General features: G+C 52.9%; 2 protein-coding genes across 3 annotated transcripts; one reads left to right on the top strand and one right to left on the bottom strand.

Moving 5' to 3' along the window:
* Nucleotides 1-1328: 1328 nt before the first annotated feature.
* Nucleotides 1329-6634, bottom strand: PIH1D1 (PIH1 domain containing 1). The gene is made up of 9 exons (XM_055411617.2): nucleotides 6303-6634; nucleotides 5875-5941; nucleotides 4694-4873; nucleotides 3477-3538; nucleotides 3302-3383; nucleotides 2572-2701; nucleotides 2269-2344; nucleotides 1578-1721; nucleotides 1329-1451 (listed from the first exon to the last, which is right to left on the bottom strand). The coding sequence occupies exons 1-9, from the start codon at nucleotides 6390-6392 to the stop codon at nucleotides 1410-1412; spliced, it is 873 nt and encodes a 290-aa protein (XP_055267592.1). The 5' UTR covers nucleotides 6393-6634; the 3' UTR covers nucleotides 1329-1409.
* A 1048-nt stretch (nucleotides 6635-7682) lies between these two features.
* On the top strand, nucleotides 7683-21669 carry ALDH16A1 (aldehyde dehydrogenase 16 family member A1). 2 transcript variants are annotated; one of them, XM_055411613.2, is made up of 17 exons: nucleotides 7683-7884; nucleotides 13038-13140; nucleotides 13544-13670; nucleotides 14605-14783; nucleotides 14895-14972; nucleotides 15361-15542; nucleotides 15628-15780; nucleotides 16492-16677; nucleotides 16831-16926; nucleotides 17122-17258; nucleotides 17423-17528; nucleotides 17614-17738; nucleotides 18087-18254; nucleotides 18533-18734; nucleotides 20189-20374; nucleotides 20706-20828; nucleotides 21392-21669. In XM_055411613.2, exons 1-17 carry the CDS (start codon nucleotides 7795-7797, stop codon nucleotides 21551-21553), a joined length of 2403 nt encoding a protein of 800 aa, XP_055267588.1. In that variant the 5' UTR covers nucleotides 7683-7794; the 3' UTR covers nucleotides 21554-21669. The 2 variants fall into 2 exon arrangements, with proteins under 2 accessions (XP_055267588.1, XP_055267586.1); XM_055411611.2 differs by having other exon boundaries at nucleotides 16489-16677.
* The last annotated feature ends 1921 nt before the right edge of the window (nucleotides 21670-23590 follow it).

Genomic DNA, 23590 nt, shown 5'->3' with positions numbered 1-23590 from the left:
CCCACGGAGGGCTCCTGTGCAAACTACAAGTCCCAGCGGCCGCTGGACTTCACCGCTTTCTTCTGAATGACTGCATACTCAGAGCGCTGCTGGGAGTTGTAGTTCTCTGAGACAATGGACCGAAGTTGCGTTGCGCCCTCTGTTGGACACGGAGCCCAAATTCACTCCTGAGGACCAAGGGATCCTACTCAACGTCATCCCCAAAACTTTTTACTTTCTCACCACCCAGTTCATTCATTTCCAGCCACACTGGCCACCTGGCTGTTCTTTCAACATCTACCACTGAGGGTCCTGCATTTATCTATCCTCCTAGGATTCACTATGGAAGAAGAGGATGTTGGAAATCATTCATTAACTGAACAAATAGTTCCTACTAATGCTGAAGCTGAAGCTCCAATATTTTAGCCACTTGTTGTGACCATCCGACTCATTGGAAAAGACCCTGATGTTGGGAAAGACTGAGGCAAAATAAGAAGGGAGCAGCAGAGGATGAGATGGTTAGACAGCATCCCCGACTCCACGGACATGAATGTGAGCACACTCCAGGAGACAGCGGAGGACAGAGGAACCTGGCAGCCCATCGGGTCAAAAACAGTTGAACAGACTTAGCGAGTGAACAACTAGGGGTCAGGCATTGTCACACTATAGGGTACATCGCGCTAATGAGAGTAACACTGAGTATCGGGGACCACCAGAGGAGGAAACCAGGGAAGATCAGAGAAAGCCTGAAGAATTTAAAGGCTTTCCAGGGAAAGCTCACTAAAAAGGAAAATTGGGAGGGTGGGGGCAAGGTGTGGGTGGAAAATCAGATGAGCCCTGTGAGGGCAAACAACGAGATGTACTGGAGAAGACCTGGGTAGGTGTACTGGAGAAGACCTGGGTAGGTGTACTGGAGAAGACCTGGGTAGGTGTACTGGAGAAGACCTGGGTAGGTGTACTGGAGAAGACCTGGGTAGGTGTACTGGAGAAAAGGATCCAACCAAGGGGAACTACAGAAAGGTGCAAAAACCAGTGTGGTTCACTGTGATTAGCCTGAGTGACTGGAAGAGACAAAATGGAGTGTGAAGGGGACTGGATACCACAGAGCCTTGAGTGCTCAGTGGAGGGGCTTGGACCTTCTCCCAGGGGTGCTGGAGAGCCAAGGAGGGGCCATGAGCAGGAGCCAGGCAAGGTCAGCCGTGAGACCTTGTTGGGGATAAACGAGGGGTGAGATGAGAGGTCAGGAGGCCAGGGAGAACATCCGGGGAAGAGGCCGAGGCCTGAGCTGGGGCAGTGGCCTCTATGGGACTCCCCTCCCATTCCCCATGTACTCCTAGCCAGACACAAGACAAAGGCAAACATCTTTTATTTCAGTTTTAGAGAAGCCACCAGCCTCTCCCCCCAACATAGAAGCACAGCAAGACATCCAGTCAGGAAGGCACTGACAGAAGGGGCATCGCCACCATCAGTTGCTGAGGAGAGAGAGTGGAGAGAGGACTCAGAGCCCAGGAGCCCAGCCCCCGCCCGCTCTCCCTCCGATCCGAAGTCTAGGCCTCCCAGGTTTCCTAGCTTCCCCAAACCCCCGACCCCCCAGGTACCTTTCTCTTCTGATGGAAGGCTGCCTTGCTCTCATCACAGTTGATCCTCAAGGGGATGTAGGTATCCAGATGGTACAGCTGCTGGGGGTCCCCCATCACCAGGCGATTCTCCCCGACTTCCAGTGACAGTCCCAGAGCACCATCCTGGAGGTGCGGGAGAATCAGCCCACCCTTCCCTTCCCAGCAGCAGGATGATCAGAACACAGACCAGAGAGAGAAGCCTCACGTGTTGGGATACCATATTTAAAGAGTCTAATCTCCTAGGAAAAAGGTGAAACTCAAAGTGTTAGTCACTCAGTCGTGCCACACTCTTTGAGACACCATGGACTGTAGCCCACCAGGCTCCTCGGTCCATGGAATTTTCCAGGCAAGAATACTGGAGTGGCTTCCCATTTCCTTCTCCAGGAGATCTTATCAACCCCCGGATTTAACCTGGGTCTCCCGCATTGCAGGCAGGCTCTTTACCATCTGAGCCACCAGGGATGCCCGGGAAAAAGGTGGGACACAGTAATACAGGTCTGAGCACTGTAAGGACAGCACCGGAAGTGGGCCTAAGGCCCCCAGGGAACAGAGGAGGCAGCTGGGCTCACAGGGAAGCACTAGCCAGGCTCACACTGTTCTAGCAACATTCATTGGAATCTCTCCCATCACTCCCTCTCCAAGACCCCAGACCTCACGGGGACGTGCTCACCAGTTTGGGGAGGTCAATTTCAGCCAAGAGGAGGTCAGGGGCCTCCAGCCAAAGGCTCAGGTGAGGCTTCTCAGGGCTGGGGAGGAACAAGACCCAGAACTCAGGAGAGCCGCCAGGGATTGGCCAGGACTATTGCCTCTTTCTCCCTCCCAGCCCTGGGGCCTCAGGACACCTTCCCAGGGGAAATTCCACTTCTCTTCCTTCTGTGTTCCCAGACCCCCAGGACCCCGTCCAGAAGTATGGAGCGAGATATTACACAGAATGTCGGGGAGACAGGAGATAGGGGCCCCGTCGAATGCCCACCCTGCCTCAGGTCTCTGGGCGCTGGGCGTGTATAGGTTCCCCAGCTCCTGGATCCGAGGACGCTGCTGGGAGCGGATATTTTGCTGGGAGATGGAGCCCAGGAAAGGTCTGTTCTTCAATATGCGCCACTCTGAGGGGAAGGAGCACAGGGTCAGAGGTCACATGGGTCCAGGTTTCCTTCTGTTCTTTCTCCGCAGGGGAAGACGGTCCTGTGCTGGGAGAACCTCACCGGAGAGGCTCCGCCCTCTGCCTAGGAGGCCACGCAAGAGTTTGGAAAGCCAGTCTGTGTTAGCCCCGCCCCTTCGGGCTCTCCAGACCCCGCCCCTTCTATGAAATCCTGGGCCTCTTTCCCTCTCCTCCCAGAGCCCTCTCCCTGAACTCTACAGCTCAGAGTGCGTGTGCTCAGTCTCTTCAGTCGTGCCCAACTCTCTGCGACCCCATGGGCTGTAATGTGCCAGGTTCCTCTGTCCGTGGAATTTTCCAGGTAAGAATACTGGGGCGCATTGCCATGCCCTCCTCCAGGGGATCTCCCTGAGCCGGGGATGGAACCCGTGTCTCCTGCGTCTCCTGCAGCGTAGGTGGGTTCTTTACCGCTGAGCCACCGGGGAAGCCCCCTACAGCCCAGAGGCTAGTATAATCCCTGCCCACACTAGTCCCACTTCTCGCAGGAGCTGCCCCCCCAACTCCACCGGGTTCAGCTCCTCCTGGTGGCCCTGGCCCCGCCCCTCACCTGGATTCAGCTGCAGGCCATATTTGTCTTCAAGGCCCTCTCTGGCGATGGTGATCACGAGCTCTCGCAAGAAATCGCTGTTCTGGGGGTGAAAGAGAGAAGAGAGATGTGGGAAGGCTGCCGGGGTGGAGGGAGAGGCCCCGGCCCAGGCCTCCCCCGCAGCCCTGCCCCCAACCTGCATCCTCCGGAAGAAGTCGCTGTTGACAGCTACATCGTAGGCGGAACAACCCTGGCCTTCTGCGGGGAGAGAAAAGGGGTGAGACCCCAGCCCTCGGTGGGAACCCCATGGCCCAGACACAGTCAAAGAAAACACAATCAAGAGCAGCCACAGACCCAGAGAGACCCAGAGACAATTAGGAAGTCAAAGACACCAAACTTGCCAGTCTGGACAAACACCCACCGCCTCGTCTCCAGTCTCTTCCCCTCTGGCCCTTTCCCACCCATCAAGTCCCAGAGCTCACCCTGTTCACCCTCCCCAGTTTACAGTCTTCTCAGGGCTCCCCAGTGCCACTGGGGGAAGGCTGAGTTCTTCAGCCTGGCGCTGGACGCCCTGGGTGGTTAGCCCTCTTCCAGCTGCAGAGAATTTCAATTCTCCGGTGCTTCATCCCTGTAAATTTCCTCCCATCACTACTTATCATTGACCAACTGAATCATTTCTCCAACCTCTGGACCCTTCTCTCCTCTCTACCTAGAAGCCTCTTCTCTATCTTTGCCTGATGAACTGCTCTGATTCCTTCCAATCTTATATCCAATGTGTCCTCCTCCAGGAAGCCTTCCCTGATCCTTTAGTGGGAGTGAAGAACCCCCTCCACCCAGCACAGAATCACACCATATTGAAATCGCATCTGCTTCCTCTGCCCTCATTCAAGACTGAGAGTTTCTCAAGGGCAGGTTCTGGGTTTTGATAAGTGCCTACTCCCCAAGGCACTGGCCAAGGCATCATCCCAAGAGGCTTCAGGGGACATATGTGAATTGAAAAAACAAGGATACAGAGACAGAAACTCAACAGAGACAAGACGAGACAAGGCAGAGACATAGAGACAGGGGAGAAGGGTGCAGGGGAAAACGGGGGTGAGTGAGAGCTGGCCAAGGACTAGAGTCAGATCAGCTAATGAGCACCTGCCCAGCCGCACTCTCTGCTGGGGTGAGGCAGGGAGAAGTGCCATCGTGGCCAGGGAGTAGAACCAGGACTGCCCAGTGAGGCTGTGGATACCCAGGAGGTTAGAGATATGCCTTGGTGAAAAGGATCAGATACAGGGTTGGGGAGCGGGGAACAAGTTTCTAGGTTCTGAGGGAGGGTGGTCCCGGGCCTGGAATCTTTGGTCCTAGGGAAGAAAGGATCATGGGGGTGGGGATGGGGGGTAGATTCCTGGGTCTTCTCAAGGCACTGACTTGCATCCAGTTCTGCATGTGGCTCTCCCAGACTCATGGGGATGCGAAACCCGGCCTGGTCTTCCTCCAGCATTTGAAGCAGCTCATCCTCGGTCAAGTCAGCCGGTGGAGGGATGGAGGGAGAGTGACAGATGTTGATGAAAACCTTCCCTTCAGCTGAGTTGGTCTTGATGCAGAAACCTGGTGGGAATGGGTTTGCCCTTGACCATCTGACTCTGCATGGGTCTCAGTGTCCATCCTTCTTTTGATCTGTTCCCCCTCCTTGAGCATTAATCATCCACTTTCTGGGTCTCTTCCTTGGGATTTCTGATTCTCTCTGAATCTCTGGCCCCCAAGTCACGCATTCCCTCTATCTCTTTTTAAAATTTGTATTGGAGTATAGTTACTTTCTGCTACACAGCAAAGCAGGTCAGTTCTACATATACACATATTCACTGTTATTTAGATTAGTTTCCCACACAGGCCATTACAGAGTACTGAGTAGAGTTCCCTCTGTTACACAGTAGGGCCCTATTAGGTTTTTGGTTTTTTATTTTTATTTTACTTTTTGGCCACTCTTAGTAGCGTGTGGGGTCTTGGTCCGTAACCAGGGATTGAACCTGAGCCCTCAGCAGTGGAAGCTTGGAATCTTAGCCACTGGACCACCAGGGAAGCCCCTAGTTATCTGTTTTCCATATGCGTGTGTTAGTCACTCAGGTGTGTCTGACTCTTTCTAACGCTATGGACTGTAGCCTGCCAGGCTCCTCTGTCCATGGAACTCTCCAGGCAAGAATACTGGAGTGGGTTGCCATTCCCTTCTCCAGGGGATCTTCCCAACCCAGGGATCAAATCCAGGTCTCCAGGATTGCAGGCGGATTCTTTACCGGCTGAGCCACCATATAGTATTATATACATGTCCATCCCAATCTCCTAGTTTACTCCTCCCCGCTCTTTACCGGCTGAGCCACCATACAGTAATATAGATATGTCTATCCCACTCTCCTAATTTCCCCCTCCCCGCTCTTTGGATCTCAGTAGCCTCCCTGCTTTCTCTGGGTCTCTGTTCACTCTCACCACCCAAGGCCCCATCCCCAGCTACTGTGTCTCCTTCCCCCTCCTCTCCCTACGTTCCCTGCCCCCAGGCTGTGTCCACCTCTCTCTGGGACTCTATCCCTCTCTCCTTGGGGTTCTGTCTTTCTCACCGGGTTGAGGCTGTATCTGTGTGGATTCTGGTCCGCTTGTCTGGGCTTGCTGGAGCTCCTTGGAGGCCTGTGTGAAGAAACACAGTTTCCAGGCTTGGCATTTGTGCTCTCAGAACCCCCTCGTTTGTTCCTCAAGTGTTCAGTGAGCACTGTTTACCTATATGAGCTAGGCAGGGCATAAGACATACTATGTCCCCTTCCTACTTTGAGGAACCTGAAGAACAATCCCAGTCCTACTCCCATTTCATCCAAAGAGTAGCAAATTTAAACAACTACAACTCCCATAGGCCCTGTTGCCTCCCCAGTGCATGCTGGGAACTGTGGTCCCCTTTCTGAGCGCGCGCGCACACGTTGACAAACACACCCCACACACACAAAAAAAAAATCCCCCGAATCCCCTGGGACCCAGGAGTCCATTCAGTCTGCACCTGCAGCAGCAGCTCCTCGAAACGCGACGTCTCAGCGCCCATCGTCTCTGCATCGTTCAGCTCCGGCACCAGCAGCTTCGAGTCGGCCATGGCCCTGCAACAGACCTAGGCGTCCTCAGCAACCTCGACGTGGGGGGACCTTCAGCGGGAACCGAACTCTGAGGCCTGCTTCCCGGCCCTCAACCGACTGCCGACACCCACAATTCTGTAAGAAAATCTGCGAAGCTGGCCTGAGACTATAATTTCACTCAGACCAGACACTGAGTCAAACCTCTCGGGAGCCTGTATCTCTAGACTAAGTGCCAAATATGTAAATAACACCACTCTTCCGGTCTCTCCGTAACCGGGAACTCGGGTAGGCCACACTTCCTACTACCGCAAAGCTCATTCACCAATCCTATAACCGCATTCCTAATCACAGACCAATCCAGTCTAAGTCTGAAGCCACGCCACTATCTCAACCAATCAAAACTAAATCTTGGTAGTCACTAAATGCCACACTTCCTGTGTGGTTTAAAGCCACACTTCCGCCCCTTCCCGCCACCCAGAAAAGCCACACTTCCGCCCCTTTCCGCCAGCCACATCTGGCCAGATTACTGGGCAAAGCTACCACACTTTTAAAGCCTTACTCTCAATTAAGTGAAAGTCGTTCAGTCGTGTCCGACTCTTTGTGATCCCATGGACTGTAACCCGCCAGGCTCCTCTGTCCATGGCATTCTCCAGGCAAGAACACAGGAGTGGGTTGCCATTCACTTCTCCAGGGGATCTTCCTTCCCAGGGATGGAACCTGTATCTCCTGCATTGCAGGTGGATTATTTACCGTCTAAGCCACCAGGGAAACCCCTTAACCTCGGTGTCCATCCTAAAAGACTACTGTCTGATCTCAATCACCTCGTCCTCAAGAGGTAGATTCGATTCTCAAGTAAAGGTATTTCGGACTAAAAGTCACATTTTCGATCTCCAGTATGAACAGGGTGATGGGAAGACACCAATTTGGCCACGCTTCTAAATCTAAAGGCCTCGGAACTATTTGAAGATACCCATATTTTCGTTCTGGGCTTCCCCGCTGGCTCAGCGGTAAAGAATCAGTCTGCAATGCAGAAGCCGCAGGAAACAGGGGTTCGATCCCTGGGTTGGAAAGATCCCCTAGAGGAGGGCATGGTAACCCACTCTGGTATTCTAGCCAGGAGAATCCCATGAACAGAGGAGCCTGGCGGGCTACTGTCCATGTGATCGCAAGGAGTCGGACACTACTGAAGCGATTTAGCACACACATTTTCATTCCCCCGCCTTTGAGGACAGCGCATGCTCCAAACTGCACTTCCCACTCGCAGACCTATAAGCGGAGTAACCGGGTGCTAAGGCGGGAGTTACGCCCAATCTCCTGTAGCTCCGCCCTTTGGGCTAGAGCGGGCGGTGCTGCCCTTCGGACCTTCAGGTTCCTTCGGGCAGAGAGCCCCGCACTCCGCGGAAAACCGTCTGAGAGAGAGTGATGGCTGCTACGCGCACAGCATCGCGCGCCTGGGAGATCTTCACGACGCTGGAATACGGACCGGCGCCGGAGAGCCACGCATGCGCACTGGTGAGGGCTTGCCTGGATCCGCGCTGCCTATCCCCCTTCGCGGTCGTCAGGGCCCAGTTTTGCGCGCAGTCTCCCGTGATCCACCGCGGCAGCTCAGCAGCTCCGCCCCGTCGGCTCCTGCTGCTCCTTAGGATCCAGGCTGGAAGGCGTTCCCTTGACCTTTTAAGGTTGCTGTCTCTTTGCCGTTTGGTCTGTTCTCGCGAGTCTTCGTGCCTGTTCTGTTCCACGCTCCAAGATTCAGTGTACCGCTTCTCCGACTCTTCAGAATCCGCCCAGTGGGTCCTGTGGTTCTTCAGGGTCCCCGCGGACTCAGAATTTCTGTGGGGCTCAGAAGTCTTCTGAGGGCCCTCAGAACCTGCGTAGATTTCCCGTGATTCCTCAGAACATCCTATGGCTCCCGGGGTCCTAGAACTCCAGGAGGAGGTCTTCTTTGACCATCTGGAGACCTCCAAGGAGCCCCCGGGATTCCTCAGGCATCACTTCAATACTTGTGAAGTTCCTATAGTCTCAGGAACTCTCAGAACCCCAGGATATATCAGAACTTCCTATAATTACCTTCGACCCCGCAGAATAATCTCGTGGAGCTCCAGTGATCACTCAGAGTCCCCCAGAACTCTCTTGGGGTTAGCTGTATAAGTAGTGAAAGTCGCTGTCATGTCTGACTCTTTGCGACCCCATGGACTGTACAGCCCATGGAATTCTCCAGGCCAGAATACTGGAGTGGGTAGCCTTATCCCTTCTGTATAAGTAGAGTGCCTCGAGTTTTTTATACAGGTCCCTCAGAATCCCCCATGGAGCCGTCCTGATCTCACAGAGCCCTCTGGCACCCACGTGTGAGAAGCTTGGGCTTCTCTGGAGGGAAAGAGGAAGAGGTTAGAACAGTGGTTCACATGCGTGGAAGAAGATAAGACCAGAGCCTGGTGCGGGCTGTAGAGATGGGGAGGAGGGGATGAGGCAGAGATGCAGGAGGAACCGGGTTTGAGATACTGAGAGGGCAAAGACAATGCCTTGTGTCTGGCCCTGTCCCTGTCCTCCCACCTCACCCAGGAAGAGTTGTGTCGCAGAAAGGTTGGGCTTGGTTATCACATAGCTATGATGAGAGGGACCTGGGGACAGCCTTGGGTCATGTGCAGGAGTCAGATACTGCCTGTGCCTGGACCTCAGGTCTGGAGACAGGGGGCTCACAGAAGAAAGAATTGAACAGTGGGAATGATAAGATTATTTAGAAATGTAGCGTAGGGCTTCCCCGGTGGCACAGCGGTTAAGAATCTGCATGCAATGCAGGAGACGTGGGTTTGATCCCTGGGTCAGGAAGATCTCTGGAGGAGGAAATGGCAACACAGTACAGTATTCTTGCCTGGAAAATCCCGTGGACAGAGGAGCCTGGTGGGCTGCAGTGCATAGAGTTGCAAAGAGTTGGACATGACTGAAGTGACTGAGTACACACACAGTGTAAACTCAGATAAGTGGATCTGGGATGGAATACAGAGAATTCCCACACTTGGAGGTTGGTTAGAGATGTACTATCCTGAAATAGCAATAATGGCATAATACTCAATAAATTGCTTATATTTGTTGGGTGCTTTCTGTGTGCCAGCCTCTGTGCTTACCAAGTGCTTAGTCGTTCAGTGTGCTTAGTCACTCAGTCGTGTTGGACTCTGCGACCCCATGGACTACAACCCTCCAGGCTCCTCTGTCCATGGGGATTCTCCAGGCAAGAATACTGGAGTGGGTTGCCATGCCTCCTCTAGGGGGTCTTCCCAATCCAGGGATCGAACCCAGGTCTCCCACATTGCAGGGGGATTCTTTACCTACTGAGCCACCAGGGAAAACCCTGTGTGCAGCATGATATCATTTAATCCCCAAAACACTTGTGAAAGGGCATTATTGTCATTTAGTGATAGCACACAGAAGCTTAAAGAGGCAAGTGATTGGCTGATGGTCAACACAGCTTAAAAAATGTCAAACTGAGATTTGAACCTGAACTCTGGATTCCAGAGCCCATGGGCCCCCACAACTCTCACCACCACCCCTCTGCCACCCCACAGCTCAACCTTAAAATCTGTGGACCAGATTCAACTAGCTAACATGTTTTCTTTGGCCTGAACTTTATTTTTAAAAATGTGCATTAGTGGACAAGTAAACATCCGGGATTCCAGCTTCTCTTGAAAATAAAATTCCAAAGTTTGGCAACCTTTGGCTCACATTCCCTGACAAATATCATCTGGATCCAATCGCTATCTTTTTAGACAAGTCCTGAGTTCTTAGTCTCTACCAGTGGCCTCTTCTCACCCCAGCATGGCCTGCCAGGACCCTGTGGAACATTCTTTCCAGGTTTTGTTTTTCTTTGAGGGGGAGATTTTGCAAACTTTCACAGAGTACTGAAATTATGAACTCTGATTCACCCATCACTCAATGTCAATAGTCATCAACATTTCATCCAGTGTTGTATCTCTTTGTTTTCTCTTTTTTTTCCTGGAGTGATTTAAAACCCGATGGCCTGATAACTTCTCATAAATATTTGAATCTTCATTTCTAACAGATAAGGACTCATTTTGCAACATAACCACCAGGCCATTTTCACATTAACAACATGAACAGTCATTCTTTAATATTGTCTAGTATCCAACTCATGTTCACACATCCCCAGCTTTTTCCAAAATGTGACTTCCCATGGGGGCCTCTGAATTTGGAACTTCTGAATTTTTACTTTACTTAAAAATTGTTTAAAGAGAAATAAAGGCATTTCGCTGATGGTCCCATGGTTAAGACTTTGCGTTTCCACCACAGGGGCTGTGGGTGCAATCCCTGGTCGGGGAACTAAGCCTGTCATGCTGCATGGGATGACCAAAAATATTAATAATAATAAAATAATATTTTTTAAAAAAGAGAAAAACAAGGACTTTCCTGGTGGTCCAGTGGCTAAGAATCTGTGCTCCCAATGCAGGGGACGTGGGTTCAATCCTTGGTCAGGGAACTAGATCCCACATGCTACAACTAAAGATCCTGCATGCCACAATAAAGATAGAAAATCCCACATACCACAACTGAGACCCAGTGCAGCCAAGTAAATAAATAATTTTTAAGAATCTTATTAATTATAAAAAATTAAAAAAAAATGAGAAGGCCTCCCTGGTAGAGTAAAAGAAAAATCAGGAGACTGAGGCATTGGGGATGCAAAGAGAAAACAGTCTGCAGAAAGAAAAAAGCAGGAAGGATATCTTAGATTTAGCAAGGATTTGGGAAAGACAGGACCAGGGAGAGAAAGAAACAAGAGGCAGAGAGGGTGAAATGCAGTAAAATTAATTGAAAGTCTTAAGTAAGTGCCCTTCTGAGCATATGACACATAGTGATACATTTAATTCTCACCACTGACCTGTGACATAGGGAGGGACTGTGATTATCCCCATCTTCCAGATGGTCTAGCCAAGGCCAGAGTATTATAAGATCCAGGCTAAGAGTGCCTTCACACAGGAAGATGTGGAAGCCACCTGGCTTAAAAGTCCCACCTCCCAAAGAGACCCTGTACCAGTGGTCCAGTCCATGGACATTGCTTCCAGGGTCCTGGCAAGGGACATGTCCATCATAAGCATGCGAAGCACTCCAGGAACACTCAGGGCTCTGACTTACCACTGGCTTGTTGTTGTTGTCCTTGTCCCATTGCTAAGCTGTGTCTGACTCTTTGTGACCCCATGGACTGCAGCACGCCAGGCCCCTCTGTGCTCCACTGTCTCCCAGAGTTTGCTCAAATTCATGTCCGTTGAGTTGGCGATGCTATTTAATCATCTCATCCTCTGCTGCCCCCTTCTTCTGTTGCTCTCAGTCTTTCCCGGCATCGGGATCTCTTCCAGTGAGTCGGCTTTTCACATCAGGTGGCCAAAGTATTGGAACTTCAGCATCAATTCTTCTGGGTTGCTTTCCTTTAGGAGCGACTGGTTTGCAAGGAGTGATCTTCTTGCTCTTCTAGGAACTCTCAAGAGTCTTCCCCAGCACCACAATTAGAAAGCATCAATTCTTTGGCACCCCGTCTTCTTTATGGTCCAACTCTCTCATCCACACGTGACTACTGGAAAGCTTTGACTTTGACTTCCGTATAACTTTGACTATATGGACTTTTGTTGGCAAAGTGATGTCTCCCACTGGATATTTATGGTCTATTCCCAGTTTTCCCAGTCCAGGTGTAGTGGATCAGTCAAGGGTCAATGTTGTCTAGAAATATAATTAATTTTATCAGATTTCCAGGGAAATTTCTTTTTTTTTTCTTTTTAACTGCATCGGGATCTTAGTTCCCTGACTAGGGAGCAAACCTACATTAGAAACGCAGATGCTTAACCACTGGACCACCAGGGAAGTTCTAGGCATTTCTATTCAAGAAAGTCATTTCTCCATGGAGAAGAAAAAGTGTTATCAATCCTTTGTTCACATTCTGCATGTGTAAAAGTCAGTAGGACATCCTTCATACACTGCTGGTGGGAAATGTAAAATGGTTGCTATGGTAAACAGTTTGATATTTCCTGCGTAAATTACTCTGAACATGGTTATATGATCCAGCAGCTCTGGGCTACACGTACCCCAAAGAAGTAAACAGGTACTCAAACAAAGACTTGTACGTGAATGTTCACAGCAGTGCTATCCACAATAGCCAAAAGGCAGAAAGTAACCCAAATGGCCATCAACTGATGAATAGATAAACCAAATGCCAGACAATGGAATATCATATCCAAAAAAAAAAAATTCTTGAGCTGAATAAAAGTAAAACTACAACATATCAACTTAAAAAACAGAATTTAAAAATGGTGAATTTAATGTTTTAAAGTGGTAAGGAACCTGCCTGCCAATGCAGGAGATATAAGAGATGCAGGTTCGATCCCTGGCTTGGGAGGATCCCCTGGGAAAGGTCATGGCAACCCATTCCAGTATGCCTGCCTAGGGAATCCCGTGGACGAAGGAGCCTGGCAGGCTATGGTCCATGGGGTCACAAAGATGGAGTGACTTATCACACACATATATTTATGTGTATTTTCTTCCTACACAGGAAAATACCTGATGAGGCAAAAGGGGCAGATATTCCTCTCTCATTGGACTCTGGGTAGGGGTCCAGCTCCCTCAGCCACCTCTCAGACCCCTTACCTAACTGTCTCCACCTCCCCCAGGCCTGGTTGGACACCCAGGACCGGCACTTGGGTCACTATGTTAATGGACAGTGGTTAAAACCGGAACACAGGAGTTCAGTGCCTTGCCAGGATCCCATCACAGGTATATGATGTCCCCCAGACATGGAGGAAGAGGCATCTATGGCCCCAGGCGTCCCCACCAACACCACACCAGTCCCTTTGCTCACGCCCCTGAGGGCAGGAAGCAGCTGGTGGGAGAAGAAGGCTGAGATTTCTGGCTCCTTTTGATAACAGTCCTCCTAGCTATGGTCCTAAGTCCCTGTGGACACTTTTGAAGTTGCTTTCTCATAAAGACCCATCCTTGCCTGTGGACAGCAGTCAGATTTATCCCCATTTGTCAGATGATAAAACTGAGACCCAGAGTGGGGCAGGGGACCAGCTTTACTGCCTTGGGGTACTCCTGGGCTCCAGAAATGTCAGCCCCCTCCAGTTCTGACAAAGACACCCCCCACCTCCCAACTGGGTCCCCCCATTCATCTTCCCAGGAGAGAACTTGGCCAGTTGCCTGCAGGCACAGAGCGAGGATGTGGCGGCAGCTGTGGAGGCTGCCAGAGCCTCACTGGAGAACTGGAGCACGCAACCCGGAGCGTTTCGGGCCCAACATCTGACCAGGTGATGCACTCGAGGTGTGGACCCCAGGGGATGGAGACGGATTTGAGAACAAAGACTCTTTCCCAACATCACACTGAATTCATTGGCAGCTCAGGCTCGTGTTCCCAGCTTGCCTTTGAGCAGCTGCAACATCCATTTCCCACTGTTTGCTGAGATTTGTAATGACAAAGCCTGATTCCCTGAATATCCTTGGGACTCTTCAGGGCACCATTTCTCAACAGCTCCTTGGCCAAAACCATTTTTTGGGTTTTTTTAAATATTTATTTGGCTGTGTCTGGTCTTGGTTGTAGCATGATGAGTGTGTGCTAAGCCACTTCAGTTGTGTCCGACTCTTTGTGACCCTATGGACTGTTGCCTGCCAGGCTCCTCTGTCCATGGGATTCTCCAGGCAAGAATACTGGAGTGGGTTGCCATGCCCTCCTCCAGGGTATCTTCTCCACCAAGGGGTTGAACCCACGTCTCCTGCAGCTCCTGCATTGCAAACTGATTCTTTACCACAGAGCCACCAGGCATGCGGGATCTTTAGTTGTGGCATATGGTTCCCTAATCAGGGATTGAATCTGGGCCCCCTGCACTGGGAGCGCAGAGCCTTAACCACTGGACTACCAGAGAAGTCCCACCCCAAAACACTCTTGGGGAAGTTAGAGACAAAGATGCCATTTCCCAAAGAACAACTGAGATTAAAGGTTAAGCTTTCATTTCCTGGCACCTTTGAGGGGAGGTGGCCAAGATCTTTACACAGCAACCTGAGATTTTGAGTATTTCCCAGATTACATTTCTCAACAACCTTTGGTGCCCTCCACCCCTGGTAAATAGTGTGGGGATGCCCCAAGGGCTCCTGGAAACTGTACTTCAGGGACACAGCCTGTGTTCCAGGACTCTACCTGGCCAAGGGGTAGTGGGAAATGGGCATCCCCCGCTACCTGCTCCACAGGCTGGCCAAGGCAATCCAGAAGCACCAGCGGCTGCTGTGGACCCTGGAGTCCCTGGTTACCGGACGGGCCGTTCGAGAAGTTCGAGACAGGGATGTGCCCCTGGCCCAGCAGCTGCTTCAGTACCACGCGGTCCAGGCGCACACCCAGGAGGAGGCGCTGGCAGGCTGGGAGCCCATGGGTGAGCTGCAGGAGGCCCAGCCCCTCCCCCCCACCCCCCTCGCCCTCCCCCCCACCCCCCTCGCCCTCCCCCCACCCCGGGGCCTGCGCCCAGTCTCCTTTATTTCTGCAGGAGTGGTTGGTCTCATCCTGCCCCCCACCTTCCCCTTCCTGGACATGATGTGGAGGATTTGCCCTGCATTGGCTGTGGGTAAGTGGTCGGCGGCGTCTGGACCCCTGGGTCTGAGGGGGGAGGGGCGGGGGTCTGGACCCCTGGGTCTGAGGGAGGAGCGGCAGGGGGTCTGGACCCCTGGGTCTGAGGGAGGAGGGGCTGGGGGTCTGGACCCCTGGGTCTGAGGGAGGAGCGGCAGGGGGTCTGGACCCCTGGGTCTGAGGGAGGAGCGGCAGGGGGTCTGGACCCCTGGGTCTGAGGGAGGAGCGGCAGGGGGTCTGGACCCCTGGGTCTGAGGGAGGAGCGGCAGGGGGTCTGGACCCCTGGGTCTGAGGGAGGAGCGGCAGGGGGTCTGGACCCCTGGGTCTGAGGGAGGAGGGGTTTGGGGGTCTGGACTCCCCGATCTTGAGCTGCCTACTTCCCCCAGGCTGCACTGTGGTGGTCCTGGTGCCCCCAGCCACCCCGACGCCCCTCCTCCTGGCCCAGCTGGCAGGGGAGCTAGCCCCATTCCCAGGAATCCTCAATGTGATCAGCGGCCCTGATTCCCTGGGGCCTGTCCTGGCTGCCCAGCCTGGAGTCCAGAAGGTGGCCTTCTGCGGAGCCACCGAAGTATCTTGGAGGCTGGGGGCGGGGCCACGGCGGGGGCGGGGCCAGCATGCTCCGCCCCTTGCTGAACGCTGTGCGACTCCCCTAGGAAGGACGCGCCCTACGGCGGACCCTAGCAGGCTGGGGTCCCGAGCTGGGCCTGGCACTGGCGGCTGAGTCTCTGCTCCTGCTGACGGAGGTGGCGGATGTGGACTCGGCCGTGGAGGGTATCGTGGATGCAGCCTGGTCTGACCGCAGCCCGGTGAGACTCCTGTGCCCATGGGCCCCCCTTCCTGGGGGCTGGGCATGTCCGTCACCAGAGCCTGGAGCTTCCTGTCTTCTTTCTAATTTTCTGTTCTTTGTGTCTCCAAACTCTTTTATCTTTACACCATCGTATGTGCCGGACATCGCCCCTCAAGTTTCTTAGTCTCCATGTTCTTGCCTCTCCCGGTCCTGTAGAGGAGAGGGCTCTGTGTCTGTCGTTCATTGTTACTTTAGTCGCTGAGTCGTGTCCAAATCTTTGCGACAGCATGGACTGTAGCCCATCAGGCTCTTCTGTCCATGAGATTTCCTAGGCAAAAATATTGGAGTAGGTTGCCATTTCTTCCTCAAGGGTATCTTCCCAACCCAGGAATCGAACCCATGTCTCTTGTGTCTCCTGCACTGGCAGACGGGTTCTTTCCACTGAGGTACCTGGGAAGCCCCTATTGTTCATTAGGGCTCTTCCTTTTTCTAAGTGCCCACGTCCTAGATTTCTAACCTCTCTGTTCACTCTGCGTCACCAGCTTTCTGTAACTCCACATCTCGCCTGGGGTTTGGAGCCTCAGGGAGTCTCCAGGGTCCTCAGCCTCTTCGCCCAGAGCCTCCTCTGACCTTTACACATATGTCCCCCCATCGTGGCCGTCTGTGGGTCTGTGGCCCGTCCACGTGGGCCCTGAGTTTGTCCACTCTGACCCCTCCCTTTTCCTAGCAGGGGGGCCTCAGGCTGCTCATCCAGGAGGCTGTGTGGGATGAGACGATGAGGCGGCTCCAGGAGCGGATGGGGCGGCTTCGCTGCGGCCGCGGGCTAGATGGGGCCGTGGACATGGGGGCTCGGGGGGCTGCCGCCCGTGACCTGGCACAGCGCTACGTGCGTGAGGCCCAGAGCCAAGGTGCACAGGTGAGCCGGGGTACAGACTCTGGAGTTCCAGAGGAGGAGGGGCCTGAGATCTCACTCCTGGGTCTGAGGGAGGAGGGGCTGGGGGTCTGGACCCTGGTTCTTTGGGGAGGAAGGACCGGAGCGGACTTGCAGGTCTTTTCCTTTTTCTCGCAGGTCTTCCAGGCTGGCAGTGTGCCCTCAGACAGCCCATTCTTCCCCCCAACTTTGGTCTCTGATCTGCCTCCAGCCTCCCCGTGTGCCCAGGCAGAGGTGAACCCTTTAGGCCCCAGAGACCCCACTCCATCCACCCAGCCTCTGCTGGGCATGAGCAGCAGCACACAGAGGCCCGCGGGGTGGCCGTTTGGATGGGTCTGGGGGCTGCTAGCTGTGGACCCCTAGGGTGTCATGGGGTGTTGGAGGGAGGGACCGGCCAGGCCCTCTGAGCCCCTCTGTCATCCCCTCCAGGTACCGTGGCCTCTGGTGGTGGCTTCCCCGTTCCGCACAGTCAAGGAGGCCCTGGCTGTGGCCAACGGGACACCCCGCGGAGGAAGTGCCAGCGTGTGGAGCGAGAGACTGGGGCAGGCCCTAGAGCTGGCCTACGGGTCAGTGGACGCCCACTGGGGCACAGGGGGCCTGCTGGGAGGCCCCAGCTCCCGTCTCCGTGTCTGCCCTCTCTGTGGGTCTCGTCCCCCATCCCATCCTCACCTCTCCGACTCATCCCCCCCAACTTTCTACATTTCTCTCTGATGTCCCCTGCTCCCCACAGGCTCCAGGTGGGCACGGTCTGGATCAATGCCCACGGCCTCAGGGACCCTGCAGTACCCACGGGTGGCTGCAAAGAGAGCGGGTCCTCCTGGCACGGGGGGCAAGATGTGAGTACCCCTGTCCCTGCATGGCACCACCCCTTCATCCACCTTGTGCCCATCGCATGGCCTCTTAACACTGCCCCTCTTCCAGGGTCTGTATGAGTATCTGCGACCTTCGGGGACCCCTGCCTGGATTCCCTATCTGTCCAAGACTCTCAACTATGACGCCTTTGGCCTTGCTCTTCCCTCAACCCTACCAGCTGGACCTGAAACAGGGTGAGCTAGTGTAGGGACTACAACTCCCAGAATTCCTGGAAGGTGGAGGGGAAGAGGGGATCCTCCCCTGACTGAAAGGAGGGTCTTTAGGGCCATGGAGGTGAGGGTCCCTGAGTCCCGCTGAGAATTGCTTTCTGAGTCTTAACGGCCTCACCCCTAGCTGCCAGGCCTGACAAGAATCTCAGTTCCGCTTGATGAAGTTCTGTGCTCCCCCAGAGATTCACTGGGCCAGGAGTGCGGGGTCCCGCAGAGACTCGTGGGAGCCGGAGTAGTCCATCCAGGGAGGGGTGAGGGTGGGTTCTGGGCAGGGACAGCCCAGACCCATCCCCACCCCTCATCCTCCTGCAGCCCAGCACCTCCCTATGGGCTTTTTGTGGGGGGCCGTTTCCAGGCTCCTGGAGCCAGGAGTTCCAGGCCCATCCGGGATTCACAGGGCAGTCTCCATGGCTACGTGGCTGAGGGCGGAGCCAAGGATATCCGCGGTGCCGTGGAGGCAGCTCACCAGGCCGCCCCCGGGTAAGTTGGAAGTAGGTGGCGGGGTGCATCGCTTAAGATAGCCCAGGGGTCATGGGGTGTTAGAGGACGCAGTCTGAAACCCCAGGGCTGGACTCCAGGCTGCGGAATCTGAGCTCTCAGAGCTGACAGGATGTTTCCAGCCGCTCACTTTCCTCCCTGGGCAGACGGGCAGTGGGGCCTGGACCACCAGGCTAGGGCTTGTGAACAGAGGTGGGGCACCGGGAAGAGCCAGGGTGAGGAAGCCAACCCCCAGTGTGCACGGTCACGTCCACCCACAGCTGGATGAGCCAGTCCCCAGCAGCCAGAGCGGCCCTGCTGTGGGCCCTGGCGGCTGCGCTGCAACGCAGAGAGCCCAACCTGGTCTCAAGGCTGGAAAGGCACGGCGTGGAGCTCAAGGTCGCCAAGGCGGAGGTGGAGCTGAGCGTGAAGCGGCTACGGGCCTGGGGTGCCCGGGTCCAGGCCCAAGGCTGCGCCCTGCAGGTGAGAGGGGTCTGTGGGCCGGCAGACAGAGCAGTTAGTCTGGAATGGGGTCCGGGCAAGGAGTACGGAAGGAGCCAGATTGGGGCTCCAGTGGCTCTGTGGAGCCTGCTGGTGGGACCATCCATGGGACAACTCCTTTGGGAAACAGTTTGACACTTTCTTAAAAAATTAAATATACTTTAAACATGATTCCTAGGTATTTATCTAAATAAATGCAATTTCTAGGTTTTATCCCAAGAAAAATAAACACATGTATCCGTACAAAGACTTATGCACAAATGTGTATAGCAGCATTATTCATAGTAAACCAAAAGAGGAATCCAAATGTCCCCAGTAGGTTAGTAGATAAATAAATTATGGTCCATCCATACCCAGGGACAGGGAGGCCTGGTGGGCTTCCGTCTATGGGGTCACACAGAGTCGGACACGACTGAAGTGACTTAGCAGCAGCAGCAGCATACCATAAGGACTTCCCTAGTGGTCCAGCGGTGAAGACCCTGGGCTTCCAGTGCAGGAAGTGCATGTTTGATCCCTTTCAGGGAACTAAGATCCCACATGCCATGTGATGCAATTAAAAGATTCTTAAAAAGTTTTTTCTTTTAAGGCATCCATACAATGGGGTCCTACTCGCACTCAGGAAGGAACAAGTTACAGCATGTGTGAAGCTTAAGGTTATGCTGAATGAAAGAAACCAGATAAAAGAGTACAGACTGTGATTCTATACCTAGAAAATCCTAGAAAACGCACACTAATTTATAAAGAGGAAGCAGATCACTGGTTGTCTGAGGAAAGAGACAGAGGGTTCAAGTAGAGGCAGGAACGAAGGATTATCCAGGGGTACAAGGAAATGTGGGGGGTGAAGTTCATTATCTTGATTGTGGTTGTTGGTTTTGTGGGTGTATACATATGTCGGAACTCATCAAATTGTACTCGTTAAAGTGTCTGCAGTTTAGGTGAATTCCCTGGCGGGCCAATGGTTAAGGCTTCCTGCTGCCAGTGCAGAGGGTGCAGGTTTGATCCCTGTTTGGGGAACTAAGATCCCACATGCCTCGAGGTGGCAGAGCCAGAAAAATAAAGTGTGTGCAGTTTAGTGATAATCAGTTGTTAATATAGTCAGGAAAACCTTAAAACACATACACACGCACATGCAAACAAGCCCATAGGCCAGGTTTTGAGATCTGTACACATGTTAACTCATTCTATCCTAACAGCAAATCTCTGAGGGAGGCGCTATTATTATATTCATTTTAAAAATGAGTGACTGAGGCGCAGAGAGGTTAAGTTGTTCACCCAAGGTCACACAGCTGATGTGAGTGTCTACATTATTATGATTGGAATTGTTATGGAGAAGCAGACTGGGGATGAGAGAAGAGAAAGGGCAGGTGATAGAGAAGGTTGGAGGAGGGTAGTCAGGCTCCCCTGCTCTGCCCTTGACTGCCTTCCTGTCCCTGCAGGTCGCAGAGCTGAGAGGCCCCGTGCTTCAGCTGCGGGAGCCACTGGGCGTGCTAGCGATTGTGTGCCCAGACGAGTGGCCCCTGCTTGCCTTTGTGTCTCTACTGGCCCCTGCCCTGGCTCACGGCAACACTGTGGTCTTGGTGCCCAGTGGGGCCTGTCCCATCCCTGCCTTGGAGGTCTGCCAGGTATCGTTGCCCGCCTGCCTGCCGCTGCTCCTGCAGCCTGAGGAGCAGCCGAGGGTATGAAAGACGCCCCATGGCTTGCAGGAGCTCGGCTCTCACCCCACTCCCCCTTGGTAACCGTGGTAACCCACATCCTGGTACCTGAGCCTTCAGTCCTTGTAATCCCAGTGATGGTTCTGTCCAGACTGAGCCTTTATCAGTCCTGACCCCAGTCATTCCTGCCAGGACCCCCATGGCCACTCCCTAGATGCTCACTCCTCACCCTCCCGACTGCCCTGAGTGTCTCTGACTCCCTTCCTCCCAACCCTGGGTGACCCATTCTCCCATCCGCTAGGAGATGGCCACCTTATTGCCAGCAGGCCTGGTGAATGTGGTGACAGGAGACCAGGACCACCTGACCCGCTGCCTCGCCTTGCACCAGGACATCCAGGCCCTGTGGTATTTCGGATCTGCCCAGGTACTTTTTGTTTTGCCATCTCCAGTGTCTTAAACTTCACCAACAAACTCCACCTTTTCTGGGATCCTGGCTGCATCCCCTTAGAATTCCCATTGCTAAAGGGGAGAAACTTCTTGGCAACTAGGTTCTGAGGTCCTGCCCCTTTAGAGCCCCTTAGAGGATCTCCTTAGCAACAAGGGCCTGATGCCTAGCCCAAAGACCTACTCTCATTGGACAACCCATTGCTAAGGACTACACCCTAGCAACAGAGTCAGAAGCCTACAGTCCACCCTCTTGGTCTCCTGATAGTATCAGATGGAAACTTCTCGTCAACAGTTACCACTGGCCCCGTTCCTTTGAGTGTGGGCTGTTAAGGAGAGAAAGTTCCACAGCCATAAAGGTCAGGCTTGTTTCTCTCGGCATCTGGAAGGTCTGCTTGCTGGGAGCTGAACTTTCTAACCACAGAGCCTAGGTCAAGGGTCAAGCCTGTCTTCAGTAATAGCCCTTGCTGCCAAGGAAGCATGTGCTTAGCAACAAAGCCAGTAGATATGCTGACCATGCCTCTCTGCCTCTCCCCACACCAGGGCTCCCAGTTTGTGGAGTGGGCCTCAGCAGGAAACCTCAAGCCGGTGTGGGTGAACAGAGGCTGCCCACGGGCCTGGGATCAGGAGGCTGAGGGGGCAGGTCCGGAGCTGGGGCGGCGGGCAGCACGGACCAAGGCCCTGTGGCTGCCTATGGGGGACTGATTACCCAGCACTCCCACTCCATCTCGGACAGGGAAGACATGGACCCCAACTGAAGCCAGACATCTGGAACTTGCCTTAGTATGGTTCCCGTGCCTTTCAATAAACTCTGACCAATCTTGGCTGTGTTTCTGAGGGGAGGATGGGAGGAAATAGCAACTTCTGGCCTATTGAGGCCATTTCATTCAGGGACTCAGCAGTCCTGTGGGCTGGCTCCAGGACAACGCCGTGCTTGTGAAACAGATAAAGGGGACACGGAAGCTTTGGACAGGGCTCTAGGGACTCTTGTCTCTTCTCGTCTTTTCCATCCAGTAGCTCCTGCTCCCTGGCTTTCTCTGCGTATGCTTTGCCTCAAAATCTGTGATGTGCTGGTGTAAAATAAACTGCAAACACACACACACAAAAGCAATTATACTCCAATAAAAATAAAATACAGTGGCTTTCTGGAATAAAATAAAATCCCTAGTAAGTAACTTTGGCCAATGTCCATGGTGTGAAATCTCCTAATATGTCAATCTTAAGTTCCAGATGATTGAACCACTGGCTGACAATTCCTGAATTTTTAACATTCAGCTCCTATAGCCGCTCCAGCATACTGCTGTTTTGAGAATTCCTTTTTTACAAAATATTCTCTTATGTTTTCATACAGTGGTTTTTTGTTTTGTTTTGTTTTTTAATGATGTATTTGTTTATTTTGGGTTGTGCTGGGTCTTCAGTTACTACATGCAGGCTTTCTTTAGTTGCAGTAAGCAAAGGCTATTCTCTGTTGCGGAGCACAGACTTCTCACTGTGGTGGCTTATCTTTTTGTGGAGCACAGGCTCTAAGCACACAAATGAGCTTCAGCTGTGACTCACAGGCTCAGTAGTTTGGCGCACAGGCTTTAGTTGCTCCTGGGCATGTGGAATCTTCCTGGACCAGGGATTGAACCCATATCCCCTGCATTGGCAGGCAGATTCCTATCCACTGTACCGGCAGGGAAGAAGTCCTCTTTGAGGATTCTTTTTGATGCAAGGAACCCACTCACACTAGCATAGGATAAAAGGGTATTTTTTGGAAGGCTACAGAGATATGGAAAATAGGGCAAGACACACAGATGGGTACCCAGGTCCTAAGAACCTGAATGCAAGCAGGAAGTGTATTTAGGTCTAGTCTCTGGGTCACGTGATCTCTTGGGTCTCGTATCTGTTGGTCTACTTATTCTAAATCCTTCTAGCCATGTGACTTTAGGAAAGGTTCTTAACCACTCTGAGCCTTGGTTTCCTCATCTGTAAACTGGGGCTGATAGTTCCAAGCTCACTGGGTAGATTCTGTGATGGATACGCACATGTGCTATTAGGGGTTGATTTTGTCCTAAAGCAAATGAAAATGGACAACCTCCTATCAGTAGCTGGCTAAAGCTGGGCAGAATAAATCACCTCTCCCAGAATCTGGATGTTTAGACAGGAAAGACACAAGGAACATCTTGGAGGAAAGTCCCTGGAAGGCTGTAGTTCCTCTGAGGTTTGATAACAGCTTCCTCCCAGATTCTATGGGCTGCCTCAGTGACCTTCCAATTTGTCCTGAGGCTTTAATCAGTCAAGGCCAACTACAGCAGGTCTCCATAACCCCAACAAAGACCACAGAAGACAATGAATGCCACAGCTGCAGGAGAAGAAATCTGATTGGCCAGCCTGGGGAAGGTGTCCACTAGTGGTCCAATCATCTCTGGCCAAGAGGCAAGAGCTCCTGGTTAAGATAGCCACTCAGCAAAAGTCAGTTGAGCACCTGCCGTGAGTGGGGTGCTGCGGACGGCCATGAACAAGACAGAGCTTAGCCTCATGAGCTCATGTAGTGAAGGAGAGGCGCCCTCACTTCCTGTCAGTGCTGTAACGGCGACCACAAGATAGTGGCTTAAATAAAACTGTGCAAACGTATTATCTTACAGCTCCAGAGGTCAGAAGTCTGCAGTGGGTCTCACTGAGCCAAAACCAAGCAAGGTGTCAGGACTTCCCAGTGGTCCAGTGGCTAAGACTCCAAGCTCCCTTTACAGGGCAACTGGG

Source organism: Moschus berezovskii, chromosome 22 (genome assembly GCF_049115385.1).
Source record: "Moschus berezovskii isolate FMDL1 chromosome 22, NW_MosBer_1.0, whole genome shotgun sequence".
Taxonomy (NCBI): Eukaryota; Metazoa; Chordata; class Mammalia; order Artiodactyla; family Moschidae; genus Moschus; species Moschus berezovskii.
The sequence above is the reverse complement of the archived record's forward strand: the minus strand, read 5'-3'. Positions and strand labels throughout refer to the sequence as shown.